We start from the raw sequence: 16,780 nt of genomic DNA, 5'->3' as shown, positions 1-16,780 counted from the left end.
AAAATAATGGTATTAAGTACCTATCAGATTAGAATTGCTTTGTTTACAAAGGATCTCTACATGTGGTTTATTCATGTTTTGTTTTGTTTTTAAAGGTTACGGGAAGTTTCAGAGAAACTGAACAAATATAATTTAAACAGGTAAGAGTTGTAAAATATTTAAAATTTCCTGAAAAGAATGATGTTTTTTATTAGGAAAAAGAACTCATATTTAGGCAGCATCTGTTAGGAATATGTTAATCTAACTATCAACTTTATATAAATTGGGTTCATTTGAATTACAGTTTCTGTTCATGCTGGCTTTAAAAAATTTGGCGTACCAAGTAGCTATAATGACTATGGGGATATACTTCTTCCTCAATTATTACTTTAAAACATGTAAATACTAGTTTTTTAGAACAGGTTTGCCAGCTCTTTTTTTCTGTTTTTAATTGGATAAAATAGAAAACAACTCAGTGATGTATTTACCATTTACAAAGTACGTTTATTTACATACTTTTTTTTTAATTCACCAGCCATCCCCCTTTGAATGTATTGGAACAGGCTACTATTAAACAGTGTGTGGTGGGACCAAATCATGCTGCCTTTCTTCTTGAGGTAAATTGTTTACTCTAAGATAGAGAAATGAAAATAAACACTTAAAATATAGCTGCATCATTAAGTTTCTTTCCTTTTAACCATGGAAAAATAGCAGTTTCTTGCACGAGGTATTTCAGAGATCACCCAGTTCCATTTCCCTATTGTGTAAATTCTCTGGCCTAGATAAAGCTTAAATGATTTACTAGAACTTGAAACTAATTAGTAACATAATGGAGGAGTTCCTGATATCCAGTCATTTCCTTACTCTGATTCTTTTAGATTGAGATATTTTAAATTATTTTTACTGATTTCTTGGTAATGTATGTAAAACATATTTTCCCAGCTCAGGTGTGAGCACCTTCTGGAAGTGAGTTTATTCATTGTCTTCTGAATTAATAGTGATAAGTACATAATCAGTCTGTTTGTTGAATAAATTCAAATTTTAATGTACATTTTTACTTTGGAAATTTCTTCTCCTTTCTTTGCTTTTAGGATGGTAGAGTTTGCAGGATCGGTTTTTCAGTACAGCCAGACAGATTGGAATTGGGTAAACCTGATAATAATGATGGGTAAGACATGTCCTTTCTATTTAATGTTTAACTCTTAAAAGGTATTATTTTAAACCTGTGTTTTGATTTTGAGAACCCTCAAGTTAAAAAAAAAAATGCATTGCAGAAAATGAGACCCTTAAAGTAGAGTGAAATGTAGTTACTTTGTAATTTGATTTTTTTGTTTTTTTTTTAATCCTCACCCAAGGACATTTTTCCATTTATCTTCAGATGGAGTGGGAGGGAGAGAGAGAGAGAAAAACATCGATGTGAGAGGAGCACATTGACTGGTTGCCTTCTTCACGACCCCAGCCAGGGCCGGGGACCAACCGCAATCAAGGTACATGCCCTTGGCCGGAATCGAACCCGCAACTCATTGGTCTGCAGGCCAACGCTCTAACGGCTGAGCCAAACTGGCCAGGGCTGTAGTTTGATTTTCATTATTATGTATGTGCAGTGGTTTATAGCTTAAAATATCAGGACCTACCTAAAAATTCCCAAGTTAGATTTGCTGTTTGATTGAAATAATTTGTTATGTTTTTTTCTTTTTAATATTTTCAAATCAAGTTCCGCAATTTTAAAATGACAGGGTCTTTAAAATTTTGATCTTTATAAACGATGGCATATAAAAAGGTTGCTAGACAGTGTATGATGAATTTCAATTGACTGCTTCTAAGGAAAGCTTGATTAAGAAATCTAAAGAATAATTTATCTGTAGTTAAACCTTGAAAATAGTTTCGGCCAGGAAAGAACCCCAGATTGTTGGATTTACTCTTTGATGTGACCTATACATTTTAGTAGGATTAATCAGAGAATACTTAGGCTGGTATTTTACTATAGGAAGTCCCAGAATAGTGAAGCTTGGAAATCCAGGCTTGTTCCTAGGCATTTAGGGACTATTCTGATTGTTCTACCTCTTGTTTTTTTCCCCAGGTCTAAATTGAACAGCAACTCCGGGGCAGGGAGAACCTCGAGGCCCGGTAGGACAAGTGACTCCCCATGGTTTCTCTCAGGTTCCGAGACTCTGGGCAGGCTGGCAGGCAACACCCTGGGGTGAGTTGTGGCTGGATGATAGCATGCATTGGTTTGGGCCAGTGCTCCGAGATTCTTGCTGTGATGGAATGAAGAAACTCCTGAACTCTGGACGGGAGCTCACCATGATAAATATAACCCACACAGGCTAATTACAAATAACCCAGGTCTTGACCTTTTCAAAATATAAAATGTTCACATGTATTTATAATGTTATTTGTCATTTAAAAATTTCAATGATACCATCTTTGGTTTTGTGACTCATTCTTCGGTTAAAAATATATTTTTTTTTCTTTCTGGTATCCAAATCTGATAGTTCTTTCTAAATTAATTTATATTTCTATAGGCACACTATCTCAGAGATAATAGTGGGTTTGGTTTCAGACCATTGCAATAAAGCAAATATTGCAATAAAGCGAGTCAAATAAATTTTTTGGTTTTCTAGTGCAAAAAACCATTATTATTAGTCCATTAGTGTGTTAATTGCAGTAGCATTACGTCTTAAAAAACCCAGTGTGTGTACCTTAATTAAAAATACTTACTAAAAAATGCTAACCATCATCTGAGCCTTCAGGGGATTGTAATCTTTTTGCTGGTAGAAGGTTTTGCCTTGATGTTGATGTCTGCTGACTGCTCAGGGTGATGATTGCTGAAAGTTGGGGTGGCTATGGCAATAGCTAAAAGTAAGACAACAGTGAAGTCCACCACACCGATGGACTCTTCCTTTTATGCATGATTTCTTTGCAGCATGTGATGCAGTTTGATAGTATTTTATCTACATTAGAACTTTTTTCAAAGTTGGAGTCAGTTCTCAAACCTTGCTGATACTTTATCAACTAAGTTTATGTAAAATTCTCAAGCCTTTCTTGTTATTTCAGTAATTATTATAGCACCTTCAGGCTTCATTTCTAATCCTGGTTCTCTTGCTATTTCCACTACATCTGCACTTACTATCATCCTCTTTCAAATTCCTGTTAATGTTGATATTTTGATGTCTCCACATGAATCACAATTGTTCTTTCTTTCTTTTTCTTTTTTTTGAGATTTGATGTTTCTTATTTATTTGTTACTCTTAGAAAAGCTCATTTTTAACTGGACTCAGACTTAGAGGTAGAAGCTCTCAAGGACAGCCTACATCTCTTGGCAAATAGTTGTTCTTAATGGCATTTAGGATGGTGAATTCTTTCACAGAGCTATCGGGAGAAATCACTATGGCAGCAATAGCCTATGAATTGTAGTTTTTAAAAAGTTACCTTTTTTATTTAAAGTATTACAGTATTTTCACCCCATTGACGCCCCCTCCCACCCCTGTCTCTCCACGAAATTTATTTCTTAAATAATCAGACCCGAAAGTTGAAATTACTCCTTGATCTATGGGTTGCAGAATGGATGTTATATTAGCAGGCATGAAAACAACATTAATCTTGTACATCTCCATCAGTGCTCTTGGGTGACCACAGGAGCATTGTCAATGAACACAGTAATATTTTGAAAGGAATCTTATTTTCTGAGCAGTAGATCTCAACAGTAGGCTTAAAATATTCAGTAAACCATGTTGTAAACAGATGTGCTTTTATTCCAGACTTTGTTATTCCATTATAGAACACAGGCAGAGTAGATTTAACCTAATTCTTAATGGCCTTAGGCTTTTGAAATGGTAAATGAACATTTGCTTTAACTTAACTTAAAGTTACCAGCTGCATTAGCCTTTAATAAGAGAGTTGGCCTATCCTTTGAAGCTTTGAAGTCAAGCATTGACTTCTCTTCACCTATGAAAGCCCTAGATGGCATCTTCTTTCAGTATAAGGGAGATGTTTTGTCCACATTGATAATCTTTCATTTAGTGTAGCAACCTTTATTAATTATCTTCTTTAAAAATGTTTTTATGGATTTATTTTTTTAGAGAAGAAGAGGGAGAGAGAGAGAAACATCAATTGGCTGCCTTCTGCACACTCCCTGCTGGGGATCGAGCCCGCAACCTGGGCATGTGCCCTGACCAGGAATTGAACCAAGACCTCTCAGTCCATGGTACGACGCTCAGTCTACTGAGCCACACCAGCTGGGCTTCATTAATTATCTTAAATAATCTTTTGGATAACTTGCAGCTTCTACATCAGTGCTTGCTGCTTCACATTGCACTTTTATGTTATTGAGATGGCTTCTTTCCTTAAACCTCATAAACCAATCTCTGCTAGCTTCAAACTTTCCTTCTGAAGGTTCCTCACCTCTCAGCTGACATAGAATTGAAGAGTGTTATGGCCTTGCTCTGGATTAGGCTTTGGTTAACTTTGTAAGTGGTTCTCAACCTTCCTAATGCCGCAACCTTTTAATGCCACGATCTCATGTTGTGGTGATCCCCAACCATAAAATTATTTTCGTTGCTACTTTATAACTGTAATTTTGCTACTCTTATGTCTTAGGTGACCCCTGTGAAAGGGTCGTTTGACTCCCAAAGGGGTCGTGACCCACAGGTTGATAACCGCTGTAAAGGAATTGTAGATATTTTCTATCCAGACCACTAAAATTTAATGTCAGTATTAAGGGTTTTTTGCTTTTTTATCATTCCTGTGTTCAATGCAGTAGCACTTTCCTTTGCATTCCCAATTTAATTGTTTGGTGCAAGAGATCTATCTTTCAGCCAATTTTGGCTTTCAACATGCCTTCCTCACTAAGCCTAGTCATTTCTAGCTTTTGATTTAAAGTGAGAAATATGCATCTCTTCCTTGCACTTGAACATTTAGAGTCCATTGTAGGATTATTAATTGGCCCAGTTTCTATATTGTTGTGTCTTAGGGAATAGGGAGGCCCTAGTAGAAGGGAGAGAGATGGGGGAACGACGGGTCAGTGAAGCAATTAGAACACACAACATTTTTTTAAGTTCACCACCTTATATGGGTGTTATTTGTGGTGTCCCAAAACAATTACAATGTTAATATCAAAGATCACTGATCACAGATCTATTTAACAAATACAGTAATAATGAAAAAGTTTGAAATATTGCAAGAATTACCAAAATTTGACACAGATATGAAATGAACAAATGGTATTAGAAAAATGATGCCAGTAGACTTGTTCCACATAGGGTTACCACAAACCTTCATTTGTAAAAATCAATATCTGCACAGTGTAATACAAGTGAAGTGCAGTAAAATGAGGTATGCCTGTATCTAGTGTGAAATGACCACCACAAAAAGTCTAGTTCACATGTCAGCATACATAGTTAGAAAAATCTGTTCTAGTGATGAGGACTTCTAAGATCTACTCTCTCAGCAACTTTCAAAGATGCAATACAGTATTATTAACTATTAGCCACCATGCTGTACATTATATCCCCATAACTTACTTATTTTATAACTGGTAATTTGTACCTTATTTTTACTTTTTAAATTACTTATAACTATGAATTATAATAATGAATAATTTTATAACTAGATACTCTTCTTCTATTTTGTCTTAAGTTAATGTCAATCTAAAGATATAATATAAAAATTCTAGGTCAGAAGATTTTACTCATTTTATACATTGATTCTTAAATAGCCAGATTTTCTGGAACTACACAGTTAATGATTAGACAATGTCAAGTCAGCATATGTGTGCAAAGGCTCAGCAGAGAAATACAACTAGAAGCAATTTAAATAGTTTCAAAATATAAGAGGAAAGGAAAGTTTTAAATACTTAAAAAAAAATTGACACTGAATTTTTAGGTAAAGTTAGATTTTAAAAATTGAGGTTCCAAAATGCTTTCTTTGCTTTTTTGTTTTTATGCTCTTTTGTTTTTAGGCCATTTAGTTGAGTGAATCTTTATTTAGCTCATTCTGTGCTAGAAGTATTAATAGAAAACATAATTCTGGTCTTTATTAAAATATTATATATCTCCTTTTAATAGTTCCGTGCATACAACTAACATAAGAATATATGATAAGAATTCTGAAAATAATATGTAATAAATGAAGTTTTCACTTCACTTGGTAAACCTAGAAAATATTTGATTATATTTATTTATGAAAGCATAACTTTTTTATTTTTTAATCCTCACCTGAGGACATTTTTTGATATTTTGCTCAGATAGAGTGGGAGGGGGAGAGAGAGAGAGAGAGAGAGAGAGAGAGAGAGAAATCCATGAGAAAGGGACACATCAAGTGGTCGCCACCCACACGACCCAACCAGGACCGGGGACAAACTGCAACCGGGGTACATGCCCTTATTGGGAACCGAACCCGGGTCTCTCCAGACCGCAGGCCAACGCTCCAACCACTGAGCCAAACCGGCCAGGGCGAAAGCATAACTTTTAAAGAGGATATGGGGGAATAAATGGTAATGGAAAAAATAAAAGAAAAAAAAATTAAAAATGATACATAAATACAGCAGAGCAAGAGAAAAAAAGAATAACTTTTATGTAACAAAGTCTATGTGAAACTATACCTTCTTTTTTTTTTTTATCCTCACCCGAGGACATTTTTCCATTTTTTGTTCAGGTAGAGTGGGAGGGAGAGAGAGGAAGAGAGAGAGAAACATCGATGTGAAAGGAACACATCGAGTGGCTGCCACCCACACAACCGACCAGGGCCGGGGGGACAAACTGCAACCGAGGTACGCGCCCTTAGCGGGAACCGAACCCGGGTCTCTCAGGACCGCAGGCCGACGCTCTAATTGCTGAACCAAACCGGCCAGGGCGAAACTATACCTTCTTTAACGATAAATTTCTTTGTTTAGTTGAAGGATTGGCAAACTACAGATTATAGGCTACATCTGGCCCCTCCTGTTTTTATTGAAACACAGCCATGTGTTTGTAGCTGCTTTTGTGCTAAGATGGCATACAATGAGTAGTTGCCTCAAAGACTGTTTAGTCCACAAAACCGAATAGACTATTTACTATTATCCTCTTTACAGAAAAAGTTTTTGATCCCTTGTTTATAGTTAATCTGTTTATTTGGTGGCATTTGTTTCTAATCCTGTACTCTTTATTTGTGTATTTATTTTTAATCCTCACCTGAGGATATTTTTTACTTATTAGATATAGTGGGAGTGAGAGGGAGGAAGAGAGACAGAGAGAGAGAGAGAGAGAGAGAGAGAAACATCAGTGTGAGAGAGATGCATCGACTGGTTTCCACCTACACAACCCCAACCGGAGCCAGGGACAAACTACAACCAAGGTACATGCCCTTAGTGGGAACCGAACCTGGAACTCTCCAGTCCGTGGGCCAGTGCTCTAACCGCTGAGCCAAACCGGCCAGGATGGTAATGTGCTTTTAATGCCCCTTTGTTTTTCTTTTGGTCTATGATCGATTCTTTACCACTTTGTTTATAAAATGGGTTATGTAGCTGAAATTAAGTGATGTTTTATATTGCGACCTTGAGAATGCACAATACTGTTTTTCTGTACAATTGACCAGGCAGTTGTAGGCTATAGATACAGACACTACATAAACATGAATTGATAGAGTGTATCAACAAGTGTAGAAAGACTTCAAGAAGGGATGACATCAGGTTTTCTGGAGTGTTTTCCCCCCGTTTTACTGTGGAAACTTAAAAAAATTATTATTTGTTTAGGCAGAGATTGGGTTTTCCAATTAAGGGAGAAGAGAGACCAGGAAATTTGTTGTATATTGATTTGAGAGTTGTTAGTGGTTAATGTATTTACACATTTTTAAGAGGAAAAGCAAAAGGCTTAGAAAACCAAATGTAAACTAAATCTGTTGGCAGTGGGAGGTAGAAAGTTTCAGCCTTGTGAATGCAGTACAGAGGAGGTGGAAGTAAAGTATGTCTCTCTAGAGTGAATGATTAGATTAATTTTATTTTATTTATTTTTAAAATTTATTTATTTTTGTTAAAGATGTTTCTCATTTTTCCCCCATTGACACCCTCCTCTCCTTCCCTCCCTGTCCCATTCCCAGCTTTGTTGTCTATGGGGAGAAGAGAGTAGATTCCTTTTAAAGAGACCTGGCACTGTCATAATTTAAAGGCTAATGTGTTTTTTTGCCATTTTCCTAAGATCTGAGTGAATGCAGAAAAGCAGTTGTGTATGGTTATCTAGCTAACTTAATTTGAATGGAGATACTTAATTCTCCTTTTTGGGGCAATACATGAAGATGTAGATGTCATGCCGTTTCTAAGTTGTTTTAAAATGTAGCTTACCTTTGGCCAAGTTGGTTAATAGTGCTAAATACTAATGCACAATATATTACCTTTGCAAATGGATGTTTTATTTCATGCCAAAACCTTGAGTCATAAAGTGAATTTTACTTTTTGTGTAACAGAGTATTAGTAGTTATATCTGATGGGTCTTTCAAGCGAGATGTTTACTATCACTCATTTTAGAAGTACTTGGTATGTGGAGCTTTTAAAAAATACTTTGAAAGCTACAAAAGTGTGATATTTGTTTTATTATTTTTTTTAATCCTCACCCGATGATGTTTATCCATCCATCTTTAGATGGAGGGGGAGGGAGAGAGAGGGAAAGAAAGGGAGAGAAAGAGAGAGAGACATCAACTTGAGAGGGACACATTGCCTGGTTGCCTCCCGCATGATCCTGACCAGGGCTGGGGACGAACTGCAACTGAGTTACGAGCCCTTGACCACAGTCGAGCTCGAGACTCATTGGTCTCCGGGCTGATGCCCTACCGCTGAGCCAAACTGGCCAGGGTGATATTTATCTTTTTAAAAGGTGATTTTATTTTATTTATTTATTTTTTTATCCTCACCTGAGGACATTTTTCCATTTTTTGTTCAGATAGAGCAGGAGGGAAAGAGAGGAAGAGAGAGAGAGAGAAACATCGATGTGAAGGGACACATAGAGTGGCTGCCACCCGCATGACCAACCAGGGCCGGGGACAAACTGCAACCGAGATACCTGCCCTTAGCAGGAACCGAACCCGGGTCTCTCTGGACCGCAGGCCGACGCTCCAACCGCTGAGCCAAACCGGCCAGGGCTAAAAGTTGATTTTATACATAAACATTTAAAAAATTGGAAGTGTTATTTTAAAGCTCAGTTCTCTTATCTTGTTCTATCAACATACTACTATATAATATCAATTAGACAAAAGCTTTATCTTAGCTTGAGAATGAAATGAGATCTGAAGTGATCTTTTCAGAATGATTGTATAAAATGATAATTCTATAAATTCTCCAATATTTAGAAGTCGATGGAGTTCTGGAGTAGGTGGGAGTGGAGGAGGATCCTCTGGCAGGTCGTCAGCTGGAGCTCGAGATTCCCGTCGACAGACTCGAGTGATTCGTACAGGACGGGATCGAGGGTCTGGGCTTTTGGGCAGTCAGCCCCAGCCAGTTATTCCAGCATCTGTCATCCCAGAGGAGCTGATTTCACAGGTATGGCTCTTGTAGAATACTTAACATAAGAGGACAGGACAAGGTGAGATTTAACTGAATATAGTGTAGTCATGACTCATCCTGAATTATTAAATCATGCTTTTCTGTATTGATCCTAGAAAGATGATTTTGATAAAGTGTTTAATCAAAAGAGAATTAGCATAGCACTCTTTGTATTTATTTCAGGCCCAAGTTGTTTTACAAGGCAAATCTAGAAGCGTCATTATTCGGGAACTTCAGCGAACAAATCTTGATGTAAACCTTGCTGTAAATAATTTACTTAGCCGGGATGATGAAGATGGAGATGATGGGGATGATACAGCCAGTGAATCTTACTTGCCTGGAGGTTGGTAGATTACCATCATGACTTTCTCATCTCTGGAGGGAGAGATTTTTTTTAACTGGGGAGTGGAATTTTAAAGTACAGAGAATATTCTGACTTTAATTTCCAAGGTGGTAGATATTTCTCCCTGTAGTGCTTTTTTATTATAAATTCTTTTTTTATGGGAAAATGGGGAAATGTCTTTGCTCAGTGTATTTGTGTTTGGTCCCAATAAAGAAATGGATGTCTGTGCATAGCTTCATCACTGGCTAACAGATGACTCTGGATTGTTGTTTTTTGATGCCCTTATTACTGATTATGTCTTAACTGAACTGCATTTACATTTTGGCTGTATTATCTTTGTGATGTCACAAATATCTTAAATAGAGATCTTATTTTCTTGTGATTATTAGATAGCACAAACAGCAGATATGCATTCAATTTGTTAAGAATGGTCACTTTATTTCTTAGGTAGATACTGCTTTTCTTTCTCAGGTTATGTTAGTCAGTTCCTGATTTTAATCTGCTTTAATTTGCAGACATCTTTCAATGGTCTGTAGATGTTTCCTCTGTATCTGCTTCATTTTTATTTGTTTCTGTTTGTAGAGGATCTTATGTCTCTTCTTGATGCTGACATTCATTCTGCCCACCCAAGTGTCATTATTGATGCAGACGCCATGTTTTCTGAAGATATTAGCTATTTTGGTTATCCTTCATTTCGTCGTTCATCACTTTCCAGGCTAGGCTCATCTCGAGGTAATTTTGAATTTATTTCTTTGTGATCATTGGCTGGCTGTATGGAGAGAGTGGTAAACAATTCACTGTATTAGAACTTTCGATATTACTATAGATGAGGTCATTACTTACTAGTGTTTTTGGATGCTTTGACATTAAAACTAGTTATTTTTTATTTTGAAGAGCCACAATACTTTAGAGATGATCTTACCTACATTGTGGAATACTGATCAAGGGTTTCGACTTACCTGTATTTTAATAGGTTTAAGGATTCTGAACTAAAAGCAGAATTCTACTGTATAGTGACATGCAGCATTCAGAAAACAAGTCTCTTTAGTTTATTTGATTAAATCAAAGTGATAATTCTGTTAATTTTTAATCCTGGTTAAATGGAAGAGTGAAAACATTTTCTTAGAAAGGATTGGCCAATGATAAATATATAGAAATGTTTAGCTTATTAAAATGCTATTTTAGAAGATATGATAGAAGTTAGAAAGAAGATTTTGAAATCCTACAAATATAAAACTTTTCTATGTTGGTAAGATTTAGTTTGCATTTTAATTTTGTTAAGTCATTGTTTTTACTTTCTACAATGTAAAACTGCTTGATTCAGTAGCAGTCAGTTTTATTATTTATTGATCATTAATAGACTGAAGAAAATGCCATATTATATTAATATTCCATATTATATTAATAATGTTGCACATATCTAGTACTTAAAAACAGTTTTAAAACAACAAATCTATATTTTAACATAATGAATCTATTATGTAATAATAGCTTTAAAAGTTTTTAAATGAATGCATACATTATTGCCTTAAATACATCAAGTATTGCATTTTCAAATATTCAGTAACTAACACAAACAACTCCTTGTAATTTCTCCCTTTAGGCATTACTTTTAGTTTGAACTATTTGAAATTGCTGGTACTTGGTGATTTTTGACCTGCATTGATGGCAGTTTCATATGGCTTGACTTAATATTGTTATTAATCCTTCTTATCAAAATCTTGGAAATTTTATTCTAAAATTACTATTTAAAAAAATAATTATGAGTAAACAGCAAAAAACTGACTTTAGGGAATTTGTAGCCAATTGCAGGGGATTCATTTTTTTAAGAAAATCTTTGTATTAAGATTCTTAAAAGAAAAAAGCCTGTCTGGTTTCTCAAAAATTTTAAGATAAGGCTTATTCATAAAAATCCAGCCTATAAAATTACCCTAAACAAGGGCTTGGATTATCAAATGCTTAAAAGTTTCAGTTAATGGATTTAACTATTTCAAGTTTTTTCCTGGATATACTGATATTTTGGGTTTTTTTGTTTTTGTTTGTTAATAACAGAAAATAGTCTAACAGATATTTTTGGTTTACATATGTATTCAATGTGTTGAAATTCCAATTTATGCATATTTTCTAATTAATAAATAAAAGCATTATTGTAAGCATTTTTAATGAAAGCCACAAAATTTAAACTCCATTTAAAAAATTCGTAGTCCAGTTTAAAATAAAGTAATTCTGCTCTGAAAACATGTAGTTGTTAATTCAGAAAAGTGCCTCTATATAGTTCTTAAAAATACTAGTTTAGCCCGGATGGTGTGGCTCAGTGGATGAGCGTCGACCCATGCAACAAGAGGTCTTCAGTTCAATTCCGGGTCAGGGCACATGCCCAGGTTGTGGGCCCAATCCCCAGTGGGGGGGCATGCAGGAGGCGGCCAGTCGATGTTCTTTCTCATAGATATTTCTATCTCTTTCTCCCTCTCTCTTCCTCTCTAAAATCAAAGAATAAATATTTTTTAAAAAATACTAATTTATAATTTTTATACATTCATTTGAAAGAGTTAATGTTTTGAATGTTGCATGTCAGGCTTATTAGAAATACATTTACATTAAATTTTTATGAGTAGATAAACTGCTATTAGTTGCATCCTGAAGGGTCTTTACTAGAGAGTGGCTTACTTTTATCCCACTGGTGTGACCCAATTGCATACCAGTTCTCCTTCTTCCCTTAGAGAGAGACTCTGAGCTGTTGCGTGAACGTGAGTCTGTTTTACGTTTACGTGAACGAAGGTGGCTTGACGGAGCCTCATTTGATAATGAAAGGGGCTCTACCAGCAAGGAAGGAGAGCCAAACTTGGATAAGAAGAATACACCCATTCAAAGTCCAGTATCTCTAGGAGAAGATTTGCAGTGGTGGCCTGATAAGGTATTGAGAAAAAAATCTGCGCTCTTTTCACTTAAAAGATTTCTGGCAACTACCCTTCCCCCAGAAAAAAATTTCTGTTTTATTTCAGATTTTTGTACTGCTGTTAATAAACACACACACACACATAAAGTGGTATTTTTGTTTTGTTTAAAATATTTGGCGCTACATTAGTCATATTAGTGAGCTGTGTTTCAGTGGTGATAATTGTTTTCTACTTGATGAATAAATCAGAGAACTCAGAATGGTAGTTGCAGATAGTATAATACATCAACCTTTGGTTTTAGGACTTCTTTTTTTGGTGATAATTATACCAGTAACTGATGGTATATCTCTGGTAGGATTTGTTTTGTAATGTCACTCGGACCCCAGTTTCTGCAGGGCAAGTTTATGGTCATTTAGATACAAGCATACATATCAGGGCAAGATTAGGGAGCTCTGTTTCTTTGATTAGTTAGCTGTCCTTTTTGATGGCAGTGAATTCCGACAGGCTCTTTGTTCTAAATACTGTGGGAGACAAAACAGGCTGAACGGTGATGGACGAGAGGAGCTCTGCCCTGCATCTTGAGAAGGAGTACAATGACTGGCTTCCAGAAAGCAGCCAGGGTCTATAAAGATGATTTGAATCTTTCAGAATCTGTCACTGCCACAAGTTATGTATCCTATTGATGGTGTGTGGATTTTATTGTCTTAAGAGATAGGTTATATTCATTTTCAGAGGGTCCGATAGCAAGCCATGGTTTTCACCTTTTTAGGGGGGGGTGCTTCTTATTTCCAGAACCCGTTAGGAAATTTTCATAAGTAGACGTATAGTAAAAGAAGGTAAGAATTTTGAGGTTAATCTCTAGTAGATAAGGAGATTTGGATAAGTATTTCTTTTATTTCTTTGAAGTTGAAGTTGAATTTGGGATATTAAAGGAAAATATTATCTAACTTTTTGAATTTTTTTTTTCATAGTTGTGAATCTTGACTTAATCCATTTATTTTCCTCTGTATTCAGCACATGTAAAGAACTTGAATGCAAGTAGGAACATGCATTTTAATCAGTCTCTTTGTAAGCAAAAGGTTATTCTGGTTTCCTTGGCAGCTGACAAATTTTCCCTGAAGTGATATTGTTTACTTATTTCCATAAAATAAGGAATTTCCAAAGTTTTACCTTAACTTCATTCAGTAGAAGGTGATTTAAACCATTGGACTTTTTTGTTTGTCTGTTTAGTATATTGTCTGTGTTTCCTATTCCAGGCGGTGTCTGCATACTGGCAGGCAGTTGTAGAAGACTCGTGAGTCTTTTTTAAATAGTGCCATTGCATATATATTAGTCTAGGCTTCTTTATCGTTTTCATTATTTTTGATTAATGAAAGTGTTTCGAGTAGTACAAGTTTAGCAAGCTTTTTCACTGGCCAGTGTACCCACTGTTAGATTTAGCCATTGTATTTGCCTTTACTTGGTAGGCATGTTTTTAGGTACAGTTTGTTTTCAGAGATAGTTACTAAGTACATCATGAAATCTTGATATTGCGTAGACCTTACTTAGTGTATTTCCTTGGGCTGTTTAGACATTGACTGAAGGAGGAATAGTAGTATGTGAAACAAGGTATATTCTAGCTATACCTTTTTTTCCTATTAAGCACCTAATTTAAAAGACTGTCACTGGAAAAAAAACCCTTTTTATTAGTTTATGATTGACATTTAGACATCAGAGATTTTAATTTAGGGGAAAAAAACAGCTGAAGCCAAATTAAACTATTAAACATATCAGTTTTCAACAAATACCAGATATTTACAGGGCTGAATGCTACATTCAGAAAGAGAACAAACACAGAGTTATTAAAGTATAAAAAGACCTTGCCTTCAGGTAACTTTAGGGCAACATGCAAAACTGTCATACAGGGGCATAGTATAAATACCACATGAAGGAACAGGCAATATGCCGGCCATACTGGTCCGTCAGAACTGGGACAGTTACTGCTGAGGAGAAGGTTTTCAGGGGAAGGCTCCATAGGGGATGGAGAGGTAGGAGGAGAGTTCAGGGAGATGTCAGCATGCACTACTTGGAAGTAGTGTTTCTCTCTCTCATTCTTTCTCAAAATATACATCCCAGCTTAATTTTAGAAATGACCTAATCCGTTATTTTTAAATTGTAAGCTTGGTTAATACTCATAGTTTTTTTTTTTACTCTTCCCTTTAATTAGGGGGCAATTCCATTGGTATATTATCTGGATTGGTACTGACTTTCCCACCACCCATGTAGAAGAACAGTCATTTCTTCAAAATTTTACTATTTTGTAGGCTAGTAAACCTCTTTTAAGAGTGAAATGTTCTCTTTTCTTGAAGGCTTTACAGTATACTCTTGAGCTGAAAAATGTTGGAGATAACCTTAAACTTTTAAGTATTTCCATGAATTGTCCGTTCAGTTAAATGTCAAAACCATTATAAAAGGACAATTGAAATTTATTATTGGGATGTTAAAAGCTCTAGGAAGACAGAGATGTGAGAGTAATTAGATCAGTGTTAATTTAGTGTGTTAGGCCTTTTGCTCAGGTGTTAGGGTGAGAATTTTGTACGAAGGCAGATGAATGATAATAATACTTTCAAGTAGGTGGTGCAGTAATAGAATTAGGTACAAGAGGCTTTGGGGAGTCACAGGAGGCCACACAGAGAAATCTAAAAGGGTGGACTATAGAGCCAGACTATTGGCGTTTATATCCTGGTTCTGCCACTTATTAGTTGTGTGGCCGTGGTCAAATTCTAACCTCCCTGGGCCTAACCTCTCTGGGCCTTTGTTTTTTTTAAATCTATGAGCTGAGGATAACAGTTTTCTCCTTACGGGATTGTTATGAGAATGAAATGAATAAGTATATGTAAAGTAAGAAGAGCAAAGTTCTCCCAGTTCTACAAAGAACAGGAAGTTTCTGCAGGTCATGGAAGGGTGAGAACCCAGTGGGTTTGGTTAATCCAGGTAGTCCATGTGGCAATAATATTTTTTTGTGCCAGGTTCTCTACTAGTAGAGAATTGGGCACAAGCTGAAAGAGATGTAGATCCCTTTTCTGACTTGACTAGAGTACAAGTAATGGAAACATTTTACTACAGTAATAATTTAGCAAAATAGGAAATGAAAAGGCAGTCAGTCTCTCTCTCTTTCTCTCTCTCTCTCTCTCTCTCTCTCTCTCTCTCTATATATATATATACCAAAGTAAGAAATGGAGGGAGTGTCTATAAGTCTGTGACTTTAACTCCAAGTCTGATGAATAAACTTCCAAGTTTATACTGTTTTATGAATAGTATTACCAAAAATATTAACTTTCTTATTATGCTGTCTTCCTCCCTACGAGCACTTTTTTCTCTTCTCCATTTCTGTCCCTCCCTCTCTTTGCTTATTGTATTTTATATTTGCGGAAATAGTGTTGATAATTCAGTGACTTTGATGAGAAGATGAAGTCTTTTAATTTGGTGATTATCTAACATGGCTCCATTTTCACTTTTCAGTCTTTTTTTTTTCAATTTACTTCTCTCAGACTAGAAATTTAGTTCTGGGTTGCTGAATGTGTATGTTGTAATTTAATAATTAAATAAGAGCAAAAAGAGAAATGATCATAAAAAGGAAAAGAAGGCAGGCATAAGGATACTGTGGAGAACTGAAGTGTGAATAACTACAGCTGACCAATTGCACTGTAACCTGTAGTTGTTTACCATCCATTTCAACCATAATATATAGTACATTGTTGTTGGAGCTGGTATTTCATGGGAAAACTAGTGTTTACTAATAGTAGAAAAAAATTTAAAACATAAAAAAAATGAAAGTTTTGTGGAGAGAAATTTAGGAATAGAAAGACCAGCTTTTCAAAATGTAAATTACTAAAATGATGTATGTAGTCAGTAGGAGTTCATGTTGCTGGGCTGAGTGACTTTTTTTAAAGTTTTGTCCATGAGCTAATTTACATCGTATTAAAAGTTTTTCTTTCCCTCTGGGGAAGAATTTCTAATTCGACTGATGACTTGTTTGTTGTTATTCAGATAGTTGCAAATTTACTAATTAGA

The 16,780-nt window shown here is 35.6% G+C and overlaps 1 protein-coding gene across 1 annotated transcript in view; it reads left to right on the top strand.

Annotated features, from left to right (window-relative positions):
- Nucleotides 1-16,780, top strand: part of UBR5 (ubiquitin protein ligase E3 component n-recognin 5) — a 139,277-nt gene that overhangs the window by 46,743 nt on the left and 75,754 nt on the right. The window contains exons 2-9 of the mRNA XM_036264225.1: nucleotides 96-140; nucleotides 515-596; nucleotides 1,071-1,147; nucleotides 2,060-2,179; nucleotides 9,295-9,484; nucleotides 9,671-9,830; nucleotides 10,413-10,562; nucleotides 12,533-12,744. Coding sequence (XP_036120118.1) covers nucleotides 96-140; nucleotides 515-596; nucleotides 1,071-1,147; nucleotides 2,060-2,179; nucleotides 9,295-9,484; nucleotides 9,671-9,830; nucleotides 10,413-10,562; nucleotides 12,533-12,744 — 1,036 coding nt within the window. The remainder of the gene's footprint in view (nucleotides 1-95; nucleotides 141-514; nucleotides 597-1,070; nucleotides 1,148-2,059; nucleotides 2,180-9,294; nucleotides 9,485-9,670; nucleotides 9,831-10,412; nucleotides 10,563-12,532; nucleotides 12,745-16,780) is intronic.

Source organism: Molossus molossus, unplaced genomic scaffold (assembly GCF_014108415.1).
Source record: "Molossus molossus isolate mMolMol1 unplaced genomic scaffold, mMolMol1.p scaffold_m16_p_16, whole genome shotgun sequence".
Lineage (NCBI taxonomy): Eukaryota > Metazoa > Chordata > Mammalia > Chiroptera > Molossidae > Molossus > Molossus molossus.
The sequence above is the reverse complement of the archived record's forward strand: the minus strand, read 5'-3'. Positions and strand labels throughout refer to the sequence as shown.